The sequence below is a fragment of the Hyperoodon ampullatus genome (genome assembly GCF_949752795.1).
Source record: "Hyperoodon ampullatus genome assembly, chromosome: 3".
Taxonomy (NCBI): domain Eukaryota; kingdom Metazoa; phylum Chordata; class Mammalia; order Artiodactyla; family Ziphiidae; genus Hyperoodon; species Hyperoodon ampullatus.
Window position 1 is genome coordinate 85,324,657 of NC_136916.1, and position 17,753 is coordinate 85,342,409.

General features: G+C 37.7%; 1 protein-coding gene across 1 annotated transcript in view; it reads left to right on the forward strand.

Annotated features, from left to right (window-relative positions):
• Positions 1–15,613, forward strand: part of LOC307050998 (ankyrin repeat domain-containing protein 26-like) — a 60,374-nt gene extending 44,761 nt beyond the window's left edge. Inside the window, 6 exon segments of the mRNA XM_079701312.1 lie at positions 4,782–5,072; positions 5,655–5,872; positions 7,270–7,498; positions 14,135–14,180; positions 15,362–15,370; positions 15,373–15,613. Of these exon segments, the coding sequence (XP_079557438.1) occupies positions 4,782–5,072; positions 5,655–5,872; positions 7,270–7,498; positions 14,135–14,180; positions 15,362–15,370; positions 15,373–15,497 (918 nt within the window). The 3' untranslated portion in view covers positions 15,498–15,613.
• The last annotated feature ends 2,140 nt before the right edge of the window (positions 15,614–17,753 follow it).

Sequence of the window (17,753 nt, forward strand, 5' to 3'; positions counted from 1 at the left end):
TTCCATCGGATATAGGATTTTCAAGTATTTTCTCTCACTCAGGAGCTTGCCCTTTCTCCTTCTTGATGGTGTCCTTCAAAACACGGAAGTCTTTAATATTGATGAAGTTCAGTTAGTCGATTTTTGTCTTTTGGTGTCATATCTAAAAATTGCCAAATCCAGTCATGAAGATAAACACCTGTGTTTTCTTCTAAGAATTTTGTAGTTTTAGCTCTTGCATATTGACTTAATTTCTACATATGGTATGAGGTAGAGGTCTAATTTTATTCTTTTGTATGTGGATATTCTGTTGTCCCAGTACCATTTCTTAAAAAGACTATTCTTGTCTCATTCAATTATTTGGCACTCTTACAATCAGTTGGCCGTAAATGTGGGGCTTTCCTTTTACATTCTCAATGGTAACGCATTGATCTATATGTCTGTCCTATGCCAGTATCAAGTCAGATTTTATGAGAATTCTTTCTTCATCATCTTGCATCTTACCAGTTGTTTTATGTAATAATAAAAAGTCAATGTAGTGGAATGTCTTTAACTCTACTTCCGTGGAGGTTTTTTGCCTCTTGAAGGAACCTGTGGCCAGCTTATGCCTCACTGACCCCATGACACAATGGGAAGTAGGTTTACAAAGGTAAAGTCCATTCCTTTTTTTCTCCCTCCATTCAGACCTTTAGTTTCTCACCCAGTGCCTCCCACTTCACTCCAGTTTCCATCAAATCTTGGTCACGAGATCTGCTGACTTCGTCTGCTATCTGCTTCATTATGTTTAGCTCCTTATAATTCATAGACTCATCCATAGGTTTCACCATCTAGGAGAAGATTAAGTCTGGGCTGTCAGCTTTCCTCGTTGGAAATCTCTCTAAGCCATCATGTTGCAATTCACAATTAAATCATCTTTTGATGTGGTTCTTGTGTATAACACTCATGCTGATCTTGTTCTTGACATAGATCCTGCATTCTCAGAAACCACAGTTCCCTGTATCTACCTTCTTGGATTGAAAAAGAAAGAGATGCATAGCTGTACTTTATAGCTTAACACATAATGAATAGAATAACTATTTCATCCCATCCAAAGAAAAATTTTTAAGAGTATAGCTGTTAAAAACTAGGTAGGGCTTCCCTGGTGGTGCAGTGGTTAAGAATCTGCCTGCCAATGCAGGGGACAATGGTTCGAGCCCAGGTCCGGGAAGATCCCACATGCCATGGAGCAACTAAGCCCATGTGCCACAACTACTGAGCCTGCACTCTAGGGCCCGCAAGCCACAGCTGTGGAACCTGTGTGCCACAACTACTGAAGCCCATGCACCTAGAACCCGTGTTCCACAACAAGAGAAGCCACCGTAATGAGAAGCCTGTGCACCTCCACAAAGCGTAGCCCCTGCTCGCCGCAACTAGAGAAAGCCTGTGCACAGCAACGAAGACCCAACACAGCCAAAAATAAATATAATAAATAAAATAAATTTTTTTTAAAAAGGTAATAATTTATCTGGGACAAATAATAGATTAGTAATTTGAATTTCAAAATTTCAAAGCCAGTTTGTATGATATAGAGAAGCACTGTGGTACAATGTAAAAATGAGATATCCTACCTTCCCTTACAAACAAGCTTTAAGTAAGGTAAAGGAAAAATTGTATTTAATTATATACTGCCAAAGGACACTCCATTTGTTTTACTATTGAGAAGATTAAAAATGCTTCCATGATGTTTTATTTCCTCTCTGAGGAAAGGACAATGAAGATTGAGTCCTAGATTAATAAATATTCAAAGTTGCCTATCCCTTAGAATTTCAGTTAATTGAGATGAGGTAAAAAAGTCTGATTTTGGTAATTAAACTGACGATTTCTAGTTGTTTTTCAACTATTATACTTCATATGTCTCCTTGCTTACCAATCTTCCTTATCTTCAAACTTGAGGGGAAATTCTGAAGAGGCATACCTGCCTATGTGTAAGAAATTGTAAGTGAAGGGAACCTGCCCAAAACTTCCTCCTGAATAGTTCTTAGGTCTTTCTTCTAGTTATCTGCTTCTTCTCATCAGCATTGTTTGTCATTTTAAATTAATCTCAACATTTATTAGATTCCAGTTTATAGGAAACCAATTTCTACTGTGTCTAAGTTATGTTTCTTATTATCTCTTTTTTTTCATCCACTTTTCTATCTGTTTTTTCCTAAAAATCTCCTCAAAGTTTAGTAGCTAAAATAAGCAATGTTTATTTTGTTCACAATCTATACGTAGGAAAAGCATAGCCAGGACAGCTGGCCTCTCTTCCCCTCAGTTGGAACACCTACCCTGAACACCTAGGCTCTCTTTGTGGCCTGAGCTTCCTCACAACATGGGGCTGGGTTCCAAGGTTAAGAGCCAGGCAGAAGCTGTGTTGCCTTGTCTAACATCACCTTGCAATTCACACAGCATCTCTTTCACCATATTCTGTTCATTAGGAATAAGTCACTTATGCTTGGCCCATAGTCTACCTTTTTTTATGGGATAATTTTTTTCAAAAACTTATGGATACATTTAAAAACCAGCATAATCTACCCACTGGCCACAATTTTTATATTCCTTCCACATGAAAAATACACTTATCCCTACTCAGTTCCCCCACAAGTCTCAATTGTTACGGTGTCAGGCTCCGGCTTGAGTCCAGGATCTTACCATCTTTCACCAGGTACGGATGGGGATGAGGCTCCTGTGTGTGGTTTCTAGAGTATAGACCCTTGAGTACCAATGCTCTCAGTACGAAGACTTGAGAACTAAAGGGACAAATTTTCTGCCACCCACATACCCAACATTCTGTTAAACTGCTAAAGACTCCCCCATTCAGAAATGTAAAATGGAAGACATGCTGGTCCATAGCAGTTCTGCAATACAGCCTGATATCTGCTGCCAGCTCTGTGATTAGGACTTAGTCCCGACCATGGAAGTGATTCTCCTTTGCTGTGCCCTCTGAGCTCTTTGTTCTGTCCTTTTCATAAGAAATGACCTGTGTTTGCATCTGAGTAGTGTTTCTCAAGCCAGCAAGGGAAGAAAATGACACTGAAACCTGGAGGAAGGGGGACTTACAGAACTTCTAAGAAAATCCCAGAGGCCTCTTCTCATTTTGTACTGTCTTGGTCTCTGTTAATCCAAGCTAGCAAGCAGTGTTTTTGCTACCACAGTTCTCTTTAAAGCTTTGAATGTCCTGTGAATTTTATTGGGGTTCATGACATTGGGAAAGCTACCCTCCCAAATCTTTTTGAGATAAGCTCTTCCCCTTGGGCTTCTTGTGAAGCTGTTGTAGGATGGTAGGACGGGAAACTTTGTAGGATGATGCCTTTAAAATTCTTATGCTTTTTTAAGATCCTTAAAGGAATTTGAGGCACCAACTTAAGTCTTTCCAGGGTGTTAATAAAGGGTTGTACAGTCTTGGCTTCATCTTTAGACCATGTTTTCCTGGCAGCACCCTAAATCTGATCTTAGTCCAGAAGCTATTTCTCTGTTTTAGCATTATTTAGGCAGGTGGAGATGCTGTAAATGGGATACAGATAATTGAACCCAATGAATCCTGGATCCTTTATATTTAATAGTCTTTTTTTTTAGCTTATCCCTCTCAACAGTTTGACTTTCAGCTGCTTTGTAGCTAGAGTCCCCCTCCCTCCAGGTTGCTGTGTCATTTTCTTCCCTTGCCTAGAAGCTGTCACCTTCAGCCTCTTCAAGGGCCGTCAGGCTTCCATTAACAGTCCTGCGAAGCCCTGAGAATTTCGTGAGATAAGTGTCAAAGAATTTGTAGACAAGGGTTTTTTTTTTCTTTTTTTTTGCGGTACGCGGGCCTCTCACTGTTGTGGCCTCTCCCGTTGCGGAGCACAGGCTCTGGACGCGCAGGCTCAGCGGCCATGGCTCACGGGCCCAGCCGCTCCGCGGCGGCATGTGGGATCTTCCCGGACCGGGGCACGAGCCCGTGTCCCCTGCATCGGCAGGCGGACTCTCAACCACTGCGCCACCAGTTTAAAAACATGTAGACATGTTTTTAAACTACCACATCCACTTGTCTTGTCTTACCAAATAATCATTCTGTCTAAAGGGAAGTAGTTCTTCCCAACTCAGTGTCCTTGAAATTCCAGCCAGTTTTTTTGTTTGTTTTGTTTAGTATGTTCTCTTATTCTGTGGAAAGTAACAAAGCATTGCAAGAATTAATGGCATTTTTTTGTTCAGAAAAATGTATGGATCATCTCGCTAAACTATTACACTGGGAGATGTGATTTCTCCTTAACCCTGCGAAGCATTTCTCCTTGGAATGCAATTCAAATTAGCATAAAATATTTGTAGTTCAGAAAAAAGGCTTATGGCATTAGAAGCCATATTTACAAGACTCATTAGAGTCTGATTTTCCGAGTCTTATTTTGGGAGGCATTTATTAATTCAGCCCTAAATAACTCAATATGATATCCCTAAAACTTTAAAAATCATGGAGGGTTAAGATGGGGGTGGGGAAGGAGTAAGAGGCTTTCTACTAAGAGGTGACTTATAGTCATTTTATGGAGGAAAGGCATGAAACAATAGAAGAATAAAAGTATAAAATCAAATGCAAATTTTGTGTAACAATGATGACAGTGAAGGATATATATTTGTGGCTCTTGGTGGTTTGAACTTTTTTCTTCATTTTCTTAGTAATTCAAGGTCCTACACGCTACAATACAGACACCATTTTATTGTAACTGAATTTATTTTAAAAGTTGATACTGATTTTGAGTTAGGCTATTCTCAGTTTACCTCCCTAATTACCAAGCGATTTTATTTTATTCATGCAGATCGATGACCTTACAGCAGAACTGGAAACTGCATCTTCAAAATGTCTACATCTGGGTGCAAAAAATCAAGTTCTTCAACGGGCGTTATTATCTATAAAAGTAATGCAAAAGAAATGTGAAAAACTAGAGAAGAATAAACAGAAGTTGGAACAAGAAGCAGTGAACCTCAGAAGTCATATAGAAATGAATATGATAGAACACAGTCAAGTAGAGCAGTATAAATGGGAGGTTGAAGAAAGAGCAAGACAGGATATAATAGAAAAATTAAAAGAAGTCAACCTATTTTTACAGGTTAATTTTTTGTTCTGTAATGTGCTTTAATTCACTTCACTATAAATTACATTTCGGATGTATACACTTTATATGTTTCTTCTACTTCCCTTATAGCAGTTTGTTTTGTAAATTTCTGGAAGGAAGGTGGCATTTGTTTCTCCCTTTAAATATTTCAGTTTCCATCATTATTCTCACTAAATTGATCTTTCAGAACGATTCTCACTAGGGAATCATTTTATTTTTAAGACCAACTGGTATAAAACAAAACTATTAGGATGAAAAAATATTATGATTTAGAAATTGTACTATACTCTTGGATTATTCTTAGCTGTATTGTTCAATTTAAAAATTTTAAAATTGATCCTATTATTCTTTGAATTATCAGATTACATGAGTACGAATATAAGAATGATCCAACTTTAATTTTATAATTAAGATTTAACTCAGTTTACATTGATGATAAATATTTTTAAAGTTCAGCTTTTTTTTCACATTTAAAATTGCTCTCTGAATCATTGACACAAAACTAAAGGGAACAAATATACTATAATTATTCAGGTTATAATTATTTTAAACATGTATGTTTTTATTTGACTTTAGACACAAGCAGCATCTCAAGAAAACTTAGAGCAGTTAAGAGAGAATAATAATGCTTCAATAAGAAGTCCAATGGAACTCAGAATTAAAGATCTGGAATCTGAACTCTCCAAAATGAAAACTTTTCAAGAAGATTCTACTAAAGCAGAGTTGGAAAAATATAAGCAACTCTACCTCGAAGGACTAAAAGTTAGAAAGTCATTGGCAAATAAACGAAACAAGTAAGTCAAAACGTAGAATCATAGAAAATAAATTTAAATTTAGCTCATTAATTTGCCTCTAAAGCATAATTTTTATTGAGCCAGGTTCATGAGATTAGTAGGAGTGAAAGCTAACTAGATAGTATAACTTTGGAAAATGATGTTAGTAAGTGAAGTCACCTTTAAAATGTTAGTCCAGTTTGCATCTCCCCACCTTTTTGTTGGTTTTACATAACTTTATTTTTTATATTTTCCTATATTGGGTTGGCCAAAAAGTTCATTTGTGTCTTCCCGTAAGATGTTAGTGGAAAAACCCAAACGAACTTTTTGGCCAACCCAATAGTTAACCTGATTTAGTCTTTAAGCCAAGTGTTTTTGAAACTTTGTAATTTAGATAAAATTTCTTGTTGGAATTCCCGTAAGTAGAAATATTAACGAGTTTAATTATTTTTTGGAAGATTACCGCTTAAACGCAAAGCGTCACATTTTAGCATTTGGTAAATTTACTTGCTTGATTATGATCTTTGGTATCATCGCTAGAGGGCGCCCTGAGACAAACTACTGTATTTGAAGTTTTTCTACTCTACATAAAGGCATGCTTGTGAAATAAGGGGAAAGTAACAGAGGGGCGAAGGGCCGTATAATTCACAAAGTGTCTAAAAATAACACGGTGGCCTGCGTGAGGGTGTGCGTGGAAGACCGCAAGGGCAGATCCCACCCCCAGTGCCTCAGTAACAGTGTTACCGGTACCTGTCCGCAGCCTGTTAGGAACCGGGCCGCACAGCGGGAGGTGAGCGGCGGACGAGCCAGCAAAGCTTCACCTGCCGCCCCCCCATCGCCCCCCGTCGCTCGCGTTACCGCCTGAACCATCCTGACAAGCCCCATACACCCCCATCCATGGAAAAGTTGTCTTCCACGAAACTGGCCCCTGGTGCCAGAAAGGTTGGGGACCGCTGCTCTAGATTATTCCTCAGTGCCGAATGCTTAATTCCTCTGAGGTAATGAGTGAAATGTGTATACAGGGGTGGTGAAAGCAAATGCTTGAAAATGTCTTTGAGGGATGGTTTGTTTTTTCATCCCTGAACTGGTTTACTAAAGGTGGGTGTCTAAGTGCAGCCATCGCAGAAGGCAGCAAGCGTCACCTGTTAAGCCGTCTCCATCGCTGACGCCATTTCTCTCCTCTCCCGACTCTGACTGACTTGTTAGTTAAGGATCCCCCAGACACATATATACTTCTTTAGAACAATTTTACACCTAGAATTGTTTATAATAGGTCTGCTCTGACCCATTTTCAGTGTTAAAACGTGGTTTAATGGGACATTCCATTTACTATTATGGCAATTTAAGAAATGCAAATCATTTACGAATCATTTAGGGAAAATGCAATGAATGAAATTGGTGTTTTGCCATCTTCCCAGGACTAATGAGAGGCTGGCAGAGGTCAGTACCAAACTGCTGGTGGAGAAACAGCAGAAGAGATCTTTACTCAGCACTCTTCCTACGAGGCCAGTCCTGAAGCCACCTTGTGTAGGAAATATTAATAATAGTTTAGTGCTCAATAGATATCTTACTCCAGGAGAAAACTTAGAGATTTCTACCTCAAGTTCATGCCCTTCACATGAGAGCATGGGGATGTACTTGACCAAGGTTAGTTATACTATCCTTTTTTCCTTGGGTTTCAGATTTCTGATAATAATTCTTGTTTTTAATTTGGTGAAATTCTGAATTGTTTATTTGACTTACACACACGAAGTAAAAGCCATAATTAATTGTGCTAATAAAGAGACAGAAATTTTATGATTTTTTAAAGTCCCTGGATTTCTCATTTTCAAGAAAGATTTATCATTAACTTTATTCAGTAAATGTAATTAAACTGACACATTTTAAATTTCTAAAAACTGCAGTTAAATCCTATTTTAGAAATTAAATATTATTGCCTAATAACCAAAGATATACCTTCTAATTGATTTCAGTTTGGCAATGGTTCATAATCATTTTCAAGTTTTGCTGCACCCTAGTTTTTCTACCCCTAAGCATAAGTGAATGATTGGCATCCAAACACTTAACCATATATGGATTTTTTTTATTTAAAGGAATCCTAGATAAATCCTTTTTGTGAATTAAATAGATTTATAGCACTAAATAAGTTAATTTCTGTTTTTAAGTTAAATTTTTTTGTCATTTTTGTACATGAGAATGCATCCTTAATTGCTATTTTACTTAGAGCATTTTTATTGAATTTTTATAAAATGTCTTGATGAGCAACTGTAGAACATTTCTAAATACGTAAATAAAGCAAATATTTAAATTTTTAAAATGAAGTCCACTTATGTCTCTATCTTGCCATCACCTGGATGAATGATGACTATGATGGGGAGTCTTTAAACTGAAACTAGTTTTCATTGCGTATCATTGTTATTAAAATATGCATCTCACTCTGTGCACACAGGGTTATGGTTTTGATGGTGTTTTCATGATGTTCTTGATGCAGAGAAAAGTAGGCCTTGTTAAATGAAGTCTCCACCTGTTTTCTCATTTGGCTTCACGTCGTAAGAAATCATAGAAGAGCAAAGCTAAGGTTTCTTAGACAGTGCTGTGGCTAAATTGGGTCTAAGTGCTTCAGAGCCATGAAACTGGACTCCAGGGTCGAAAAGAAAATGCATGTCAAGCCCTCTGTCAGTTGCTAAGCATGATGTAAACTTAGAATGTTCTCATGGGTTGTCACCCAAAAACTCAAACAATGTATCATTTTACAAGATGAAGATGAAAGAGTGTGTGAATGCAAAAACAATGTGAGAGAAAATTTCTGCGGGAATTTTTTCCTTTAATTTTTTTGGAGGAAAGAGGCGTTTATTTTTTTAGTAATTCTAGATAAATCGAAAAATCGTTTATTTTAAACTCAATGTTGTAGTTACTAGGTATACATAGTTCCCTTGTGGGGTCTTTGCCAAATCGTGCTGGTTTTAATAAGAGAAATTGAAGAGCACTACTTAACTCTATCAAGATGCAAAGACGTCTCCATAATCACTACAGAATGCCGCGGAAGAGTTATTATACAGTTGTTGTTCACAACAACTTAGTAAGACTTACAGAAAGAAGGTGCCTTCTGGAATTGCTAGGAATATAATTATTTCTACTAGGAAAACATAAAATAATACTATGAGAGGTGTTAACGTACTGTCTAAAATGATAGAAAGAGGTGGGTTTTTGGATGGGACATGATAAAACAATAGCCTTCTAAAGGTTTTAGCTATGATTCTACAAAGTAAAATGTTAAAAATGGCATTAAGATTGCATTTGTTTATCATTCTCCTTTATTTGCAATGTTTTAACATTTTGGACTATTCCCACTGTGAAGTTTTATCTTACTCAGCATTGTCCCCTAACTTTAAGGAAAATAATTATAGCCAAGTACTGCTCTAGGTGTGTGGTTTCAGTTGTGCTGGTTGTAGCAGCAAGCTTACTCCATGTACCTAACACAGATTTATTACCTCCCTCACCAGTACATGAAGTTCAGTCTTAGCAGTTGATACCATTGTGGGGGTAGGAGATTACTACGTATCGGTCTTACTAATTTTACCCTCAGTTTTCACATTCTAGTTAATTCTGGGATGTTTGGTCCTATATATCAGAAGTAATTTTACAGTTTTTTTCAATTGTGTTATTTAATTATATTATTATAAAATTCAAAAAGTTAACATTAGCCAAAATAGCTACATCACTGTTAGATTTTCTTGCACATAGAATTTTTTCAAGAACTGAAAACTTAAAAATCTATTCCAGACAACTTTATAACAGACACAATCTCACTGGTTTAAAGATTTTTTTATGTTCAAGAGTTTTTAGGTATTTGTGTGCCGAACACGATGCATGGCCACAGTAGTTAATAAATGCCCTTTAAATCTGTCTTAAGTAGGAGGATTACATTTTACATTGACTGATTTTGGACTTTTGGTGCATTACTGACACTTTGAAAATTTTTCTAATGATTTATTTAAGTAATTTAAAAAATTGCTCAAATGTCCATTCAGTTTAGCAACTCTCTTTCTAAATGTGGTCATACAAATGCACTGAAGCTAAAACAATTAATATTCCTAAGACTGTGACTTTTTATATGACACAACATTTTGTGTCTCACCAGAATATTGAGTCACATTTCTTTTAAAAAAAATAGGCCTCGTGTTTACATCACCAAGGCAGTGCCTATCCACTCTTGAGTTTTAACTCTAATCAAATTACCGCAGTAGTTAAGCTAGTTTCTCATAAGGCACAGGCAGAGTTCAATAAACTTGTTTATTGTCTCAGTTTATTATATCAGTATAATCCTTCTTGTTCCCACTTCATTTTGTCCACATGGACAAATGAGTAGGCATTTTATCTTTTGAAAGATAGAGGTAATAGTTCAACTTCTTAACAGTTCTTTTTCTTTCATTCATTTTTTTTCCTGTACTTAGTTTTTCAGCTCTTTGATCTACAAATTCTTCCTCAGTTCTTCTCTCTGCAGCAAAATATATGTACTTAATATCTACAGACTGCCAAGTGTAATTTCCTTCATACCTTAGCCTGTTTACAATTGGATAATGAATTGAGGTGATTTAAATGACTTTATTTTATTACATTTTCGTGACATTTAAAATGAGTGATATCAAATTTTAAAAGTATCAATAATTACTGAAAATAAATTAACTTTGGAAATGAGTGTGCATGTGTATGTGTGTGGTGTGTATATATTTATCAAATTGGTCTTAAAAAGAGAGTGCAACATTATTTTCCAGCCTGCAGTCTCAGATATAATTTAACAGTAATACATTACGGTTGGGTGACCGAACACATACTTGTTGTGCTTCATATTGTTACTGGCTTCACTACGTTTCTTTCTAAAATGTTCCTTTCACCTTTCCCCTACTTTATAGTGGGGGTTGTTTTGAACAATGTACATTAATTATAAAGTCAGGGAAGAAGAAGAAGACGTGCCCTCAGTGTCGTGTGGTCCTCTGCCTTGTTGGAGCTGTGGTGGGTAGGTGGCAGATGACACTTCTCTTCCCCTTCTGAGTTCAGCACGCGGGAGTCAGCAGCTAGAGATCAACTAAGGAGCTTTGTTACTGACACATAACTAACGAATTGGAGGAAGACGTGCTTTAGGTGTGCAGTCACAGTGGGCCTCAGAATACTTCATTCCAAATTAGGCCTAAGGGGAGGAAGCAAATGCTTGACCCCCGCCCCAGGGCAGGCTGCTTACTGCGGGCATGAGAGCAGACCCCAGTTCCCGGTGCTGAGGGCACACACACCTTCTCAAAGAAGAGATTCGGAAGCAAGCCAACACTTCTTAGTTCCTTCTCCCAAATTCACGCATTGGGTAAATCTCCCCTCCTCTCATGAGGAGGGTAGGAGTGTAAGTCCTCACGTTGAAACCTTAGGCCAAGGAATGAGCCTGTAATTCCTGACTGGATTTAAATTCTAATTGAGATTACACTCATGTTTTTTATACATACAAACTAATGATGAGAGATTGAAGTGTGCTAGATAGTAAAGAGAAATCTGTTTTGTGTTTTAAATTTTGCCATAAATAACCCACAACGTGGATAATTCATTTGTTGACTCATTTCGGTAAACCAAGTTTTATTTGGAGGAAACGAATATCCTTTTAAAGAAGAATCTCCTCAGGCTTCCCTGGTGGCGCAGTGGTTGAGAGTCTGCCTGCCCATGCAGGGGACACAGGTTCGTGCCCCGGTCTGGGAAGATCCCATATTCCGCGGAGCAGCTGGGTCCGTGAGCCATGGCCGCTGAGCCTGCGCATCCAGAGCCTGTGCTCCGCAACGAGAGAGGCCACAACAGTGAGAGGCCCGCGTACCGCAAAAATAAATAAATAAATAATAATTAAAAAAAGAAGAAGAATCTCCTAAATTTTGGCCTGTGTGATTCAACTCAAGATTTTCTCCTTCAAGTTCCCTGTCCTGTGGTTAAAAGAAAAAAAATCTGTGCTTTATAAATTAAATATATTGACTGCTACTAATAGGAGTTATGATAATTTATTCTTGTTCATGCCTTTAAAACATAATTTAGTTAGAAAGCTACTATTTCATGTCTCATGCATGAAACGTTATTGAGCTACATGACAAAGCTTTACATATTCATTTTCTCTGAGTTATAGTTAAAAATCTATGTGTTTTTTTTCTTAATCTGAGGAAGTAGCTGGCATAGAACTCTCTCTAGACTCAGTGAGAAGGCCGTTGGCTTTGTGACACGTTGGCTTTGTGACAAAGTCTCTCTGAGCCTTTGTTACCTCTTTTGTAAAATTAGGGACTTTGACTAAATCAATGACTCTCACACCTTAAAAAATTTTCTTTCAAGGAAAAGAACCTTTCTTTTTTTAAAAAAAATTTTTGCATGAAACTGTATTATATAAAACAGAGATAAATATAGAGCTGTTTAGCTAAAGAACTGGCGGACACCCTGAAGCTGTGACTTCTTTTTCCTTCAATCCTGCAGTGTCCTCAGTGGGGGACCTTCCATTTCTATGGGACATAGTTTGGAAACTACCAGTTTTGAGAGAATCCTTCTAACTAAAAATCTTAAAAATTAAAACTTGCTGATATATTGGTTTCCTGTGTATAATTTTCTCACCTTTCTGTGTTTTTGTTAAATGGAAAAGTTTACAGAAAAATGCAGGTGTGTTCTCCTTATTATTTATTTATTTATTTATTTTGCGGTACACGGGCCTCTCACTGTTGCGGCCTCTCCCGTTGTGGAGCACAGGCTCCGGACGCGCAGGCTCAGCGGCCATGGCTCACGGGCCCAGCCGCTCCGCGGCATGTGGGATCTTCCCGGACCGGGTCACGAACCCGTGTCCCCTGCATCAGCAGGCGGACTCTCAACCACTGTGCCACCAGGGAAGCCCTGTTCTCCTTATTAATGTTCGACTTCCAACTACTTCCTCCAGGTGAACATGATCTTCACCTAGAAATCAACATAAGGGCCTCGGAAGTACATACTGAGGAAAAGAGCTTTTGGGGGAAAAGAGAGTAATCTTACACGGGTCATTCCCTAATTCAACGCATGTAAAAACGTGACCTACATTTTGCAGTGTTTATTAATGGTAATAAAAAATTATTCCAGTAAAGGCTTCTTCCTTCATCTGTTATGAGTTATTAATTTCACAAAACCTGTCTAGTAATGTTGTCACATTATTCATTTCATAGGGCCTCTCTACAGTGCTGTTGTCAGAAAAGTGTTATGGAAAGCAGTCTCTCAAAATATTGGGAAACCTGCTAGCCAAAAAATTTGTCTTCGCGCCTAAAATTTACAAAGGCGTTGGCTATCATGATATCATTATCATCACAGTGTTTGTTATGTTCAGCATACTATTTGAGACCCTGTTTAGTGAGAGGGTGCCTTTTATAAGAAAGGTTTTTAAAAGAACACACTAGGTGGAGACACTTGTAATACAGTTTGAAATGTTCCCACACATTTCATAATTAAGTAGATAACTATAATTAGTCAAATGTTTCAAAAAGTTGGCCCTAATTTCTAGAATGGAAACAAAGTTACAGTTAAAGAATTATGTATTGTTTTCCTTGCTTCTAATTCTAGAAAGTCATGAATCAGAAACTGAGTTTGAAAACTGGCTCTAGCCTCTACTTTTCCTTTCTTCAAGCAGATTTTCTGAAATAAATGTTTTAGTCCTAATATAGACAGCAAAATACCTTTACTTAATTTTTTGCCAGTAGAATTTTGACATGACATTACAACAGAACCATTTTCTCCATTTTATGTATTTAAGATTCTATGTTGAAAAATTATTACCATAGAACATACCTTAAAATTTTAGTTATATAGAAGTGTAAGAAAGGAAAACTCATTTTAAGGAAAGATCCATTAGAGTTAAAAACTGATTAAACTTTTATAAAGAGCAATTTTTCTAAGAATTGCAAAGTAATGCATTCACTGTAATATATGACTTTAATCGTTTAAACTTGTTTGTACCAATAAGATCAAATATCACCCTCTGAAATTATGTATATTCAATAGACTGATATTCATTGTACCTTTTATCAGATTAATCTACATAACGTTACATATATGTGTTCTTTATTATCTAAAATCAAAATAAGTAGGAATTTATTTTATTTTATTTATGTGATTATTTTTCTATTTAAGCAATCCTCAAATTAGGTCTAGTCTCTAGAAGTATTATTTAAAGGCCACATTTCATAAGCTATACATCATTCCTACAAAAATGTCTCTTGTCTAACTTAAACATAAATAATATTTGACTTATTTCAGATGTGGCAGGAGATGGAAAAAAATATAACTAGAGAACTAGAAAAAGGTATGTTGCTGAAATTTATGAATTAAATTTAGACATTGATTTCTGAAATAAACTGTAAATATTCAGTAGTAAATGGCATCTCTTTCCATTGTTTGGATGACAGATACTATTGATAGGTTAAATATCTTTTCTTATACATATCTAATGAAAAAATGTGAAAGGATGAACATTCATAATGAAAAATATCCTGATTCCTCATTTATTCATCATGTTCCATAGCTTTAAAAAAAATCTCAAAAAGTCTATATTTCTTTTTATTTCTGGCTATATCCTTCCTCTCTACTTCTGCCATCCCTGTGGAACTGTCAACCTGCACACTGACACTATTAGAAAACATGGGGTTTATCAACTTCTCAAGTTTCTGGCAGTGATTAAGGCCAAAAAACCCAGACTCAAGCAGTCACGTTCGTGTAGCTGTCACTTAGTGGCTGACATTAAAATTTCCTGTCATTGACTTTGTCATTGGTTTATCTTTCACTCTCAGGAAAAATTCCAAATTCCTTATCATGGAATAAAAACACCCAAATCAGTTTGGGTCCTGCCATAGTATTCAGCCTTATCTCTTTACTACCTTCCTCTGCCCCTTTGCTCTACATCTAGTCAAATAGACTGCTTGCAATCCCACAGGTGCTCTTCCTCACCTTTAGTCTTTGTATTTGCTTCTTCCCTCCATCTCCCGTACTTTTTCCTTGCCCTTCAGGTATCCGCTTACATACCACCTCCACCAAAAAGCTGACAGTATTGACACAAAGCTGGGTGTCACTTCTGAGTGTTCCTTGTACCCTCTTTTATACCTGTCATAGTATTTATGACTCTGTATGGAAATTGCCTGTTTGTCTGTTTTTCCAGTTTATAGTATGATTTTTCAGGGTGGACTGTGTCACCTTCATCTTGTAATTTCAGTGCTTGTCACAGCACCTTAGCAGATGGTTGTTGAGTAAATGAATGACGAATGAGAAAGCCAGAAGCTCTGATACTCAGCCACAAGAGCAATTAATTCATCGTGCAACCACAGGCAAATTATATACTAGTAATCTTGTATTTTGTGTTATGTCGTGTATAGATACTTTTCATTCTTCTGAACGCTTAGAAAGGTCTCAGGTTTTTTTTTTTTACTAACTTATATTTAGTTAACTCAAGTATTTTAGGTAAAGAATATAATCCTTTCTTTTTCTTTTCAGCTGCTGCTGAATTGAATCAGCATGCTATAGAGCTTCTCATCTAGGAGCTACTGAAGAGTCAAATCTAAATCAAGATCTAGTTTTGAAAACATCACGAGAATATGTACAGATTTTGAAGAAAGATTATATGATCTAAAAGATAAATAGTAAAAATTTCCCTCCTGGGTTGTTTGCATAACATTTTAGTTGTTTCCCATTAAACATGACGTGAAAATCTGGATTAAAGGAAAATATTTTTGTATTATATGTGTATGATGAAAATTTATATAGTATTTTAAACCATGTTTCTCTGCATCTAACTTACTTTTAATCAGATTTTGTGAATCAAAACACTGTTGAGTTTTACATACTCAAACTGAGCCCTGATACCAACACCCAGACAACCAAACTTGTCATTGATACATAGTGGTGTTGATTGATAGCTTTTTTCTATTTCCAATTTTATCACTATATATAGACCTAAAGATTTAGACAGACATCATTTGGATATACTGCTGCTATGGCTATTGTCAATTTTTGGGGTTTTTATTAATATTATTTATTTTTGACTGTGTTGGGTCTTCGTTGCTGCATGCGGACTTTCTCTAGTTGCGGCGAGCGGGGGCTACGGGCTTCTCATCGTGGTGGCTTCTCTTGTTGCGGAGCCTGGGCTCTAGGCGCGTGGGCTTCAGTAGTTGTGGCATGCAGGCTCTAGAGCACAGGCTCAGTAGTCGTGGCGCACAGGCTTAGTTGCTCCATGGCATGTGGGATCTTCCCAGACCAGGGCGAACCTGTGTTCCCTGCATTGGCAGGAGGATTCTTAACCACTGTGCCACCAGGGGAGTCCTTATTGTCAATGTTTGGATGTATTACAATTGTTCTAGTGCCATAAAACTTAGTATATATAACTTTAAACACTGATTCATAGATCTTTCCTCATGGAGAAATAAAATTTGCCTAAGACTTTTCACCTTTTCTATTTATTTACTTACTTACTTTTTGGAAACAGTCTTAGAGAAGAGTTCCAAGCACCAGACTCAAACAGACATTTTCCTAAAACTACCATATCTCCCATATATTCTCCTAATGTAACATTTATCTTTCCTAAATGTCATTTGTTCTCCCATAAGTGCCCTTCCCTCCCCCCACCAAGAAGTCATGTTTTTCAGAAGATGCCTTTCTCCTACTCCCTGTCACTTAAGTAGTATATAAGCCCCCAGTTGTAGCCAGCCCTTCAAATCACGTTTCTCTGTGAACCCCTGCATGTAGTCATCCACAGTTAAATGTTTTTTTCTCATGGTAATCTGCTTTTGTCAATTTAATTTGCAGATTCCCAATTAATGAACGTAAGAGGGTAAAGGAAGTGTTTTCCTTCCCAACAATTCCAAGAGCTAAAATGTTAGCGACTCTTACTTACATCCTTTATTCCCTTTTCTTCTGTCCTTTCAGTGTACTTAGTTGGCAGAACTTCATAAGAGATTGCTTATCATTCTCCCCCCTTACTTTCACCCAGGCATCTACGTGCTGCTGAAGAAAGTTATTCTACTACTTTTATTTAGTTAATTTGCATCTTCTTTCTTCACAATGTCGATTTCAAATCTCCTCTCTCTGTAAACTTTTCACCCTGTTTTTTCCCTCTCATGTGTACCAGGCAATCTCATTTCTCACGACAAACTTCTTGAAAGATTTGCCGGTATCCCCACCCGCTCTAGGCTGTCTTCTCCTTCCCGCATTCTCTCAAAACTGCTCCGAAGTCACCGATGACTTCCACATCGCTAAATCAAAGTGACACCTTTCCAGTCCTTGTCTAACTGAATTTCTCATTCCTCTTGGCATTCAGTATAACTGACCTCTTTGAGACACTCTCTCCTTTCGGCTGGGCTTTTAATACTCTTTAATTTCATCCTGAATGCACCCACAGCGTATTGGGATCGCAGACAGAGTTCTTATTAATATCTCACAGTAAATACACAGGCCTTCCCCCCTCGCCCAGGCCTGCACCTGGGGCAACATGGTGAGAACAGGTCAGTTGTTCTAAGTCAGCAGGTGAAGGGCGGGAGGAAACTGGTTTTCCCTGTGAAGGGGCGGGAGTTAGCCGTCCTTCTCTCCTGGGAAGCATCTCCTCCTCACTCTGGCCTTTGGTATGTAAGTAAAACTGTTACCCATCCCAACAAGGGTCCTTCTGCCCAGTGTCGCCCCCACCAGTAGAATGAGTTGGGTTCAGAAGCAAAAGAAAGCTTTACTCTTTGATCAAAGAATGCAGAGGCACAAGCTCCCGCTCAAGAGGCCGTGGGCGGGGCTGCTTCACAGGGATCCCATCAGCAGGGGAGGGGGTGGAGTTCTCGCAGGGCAGGCGCAGGAGCAGGCGCAGGCGCAGCTGCTCCCCATCGCAGTGCCCACATGGCCCGCCACC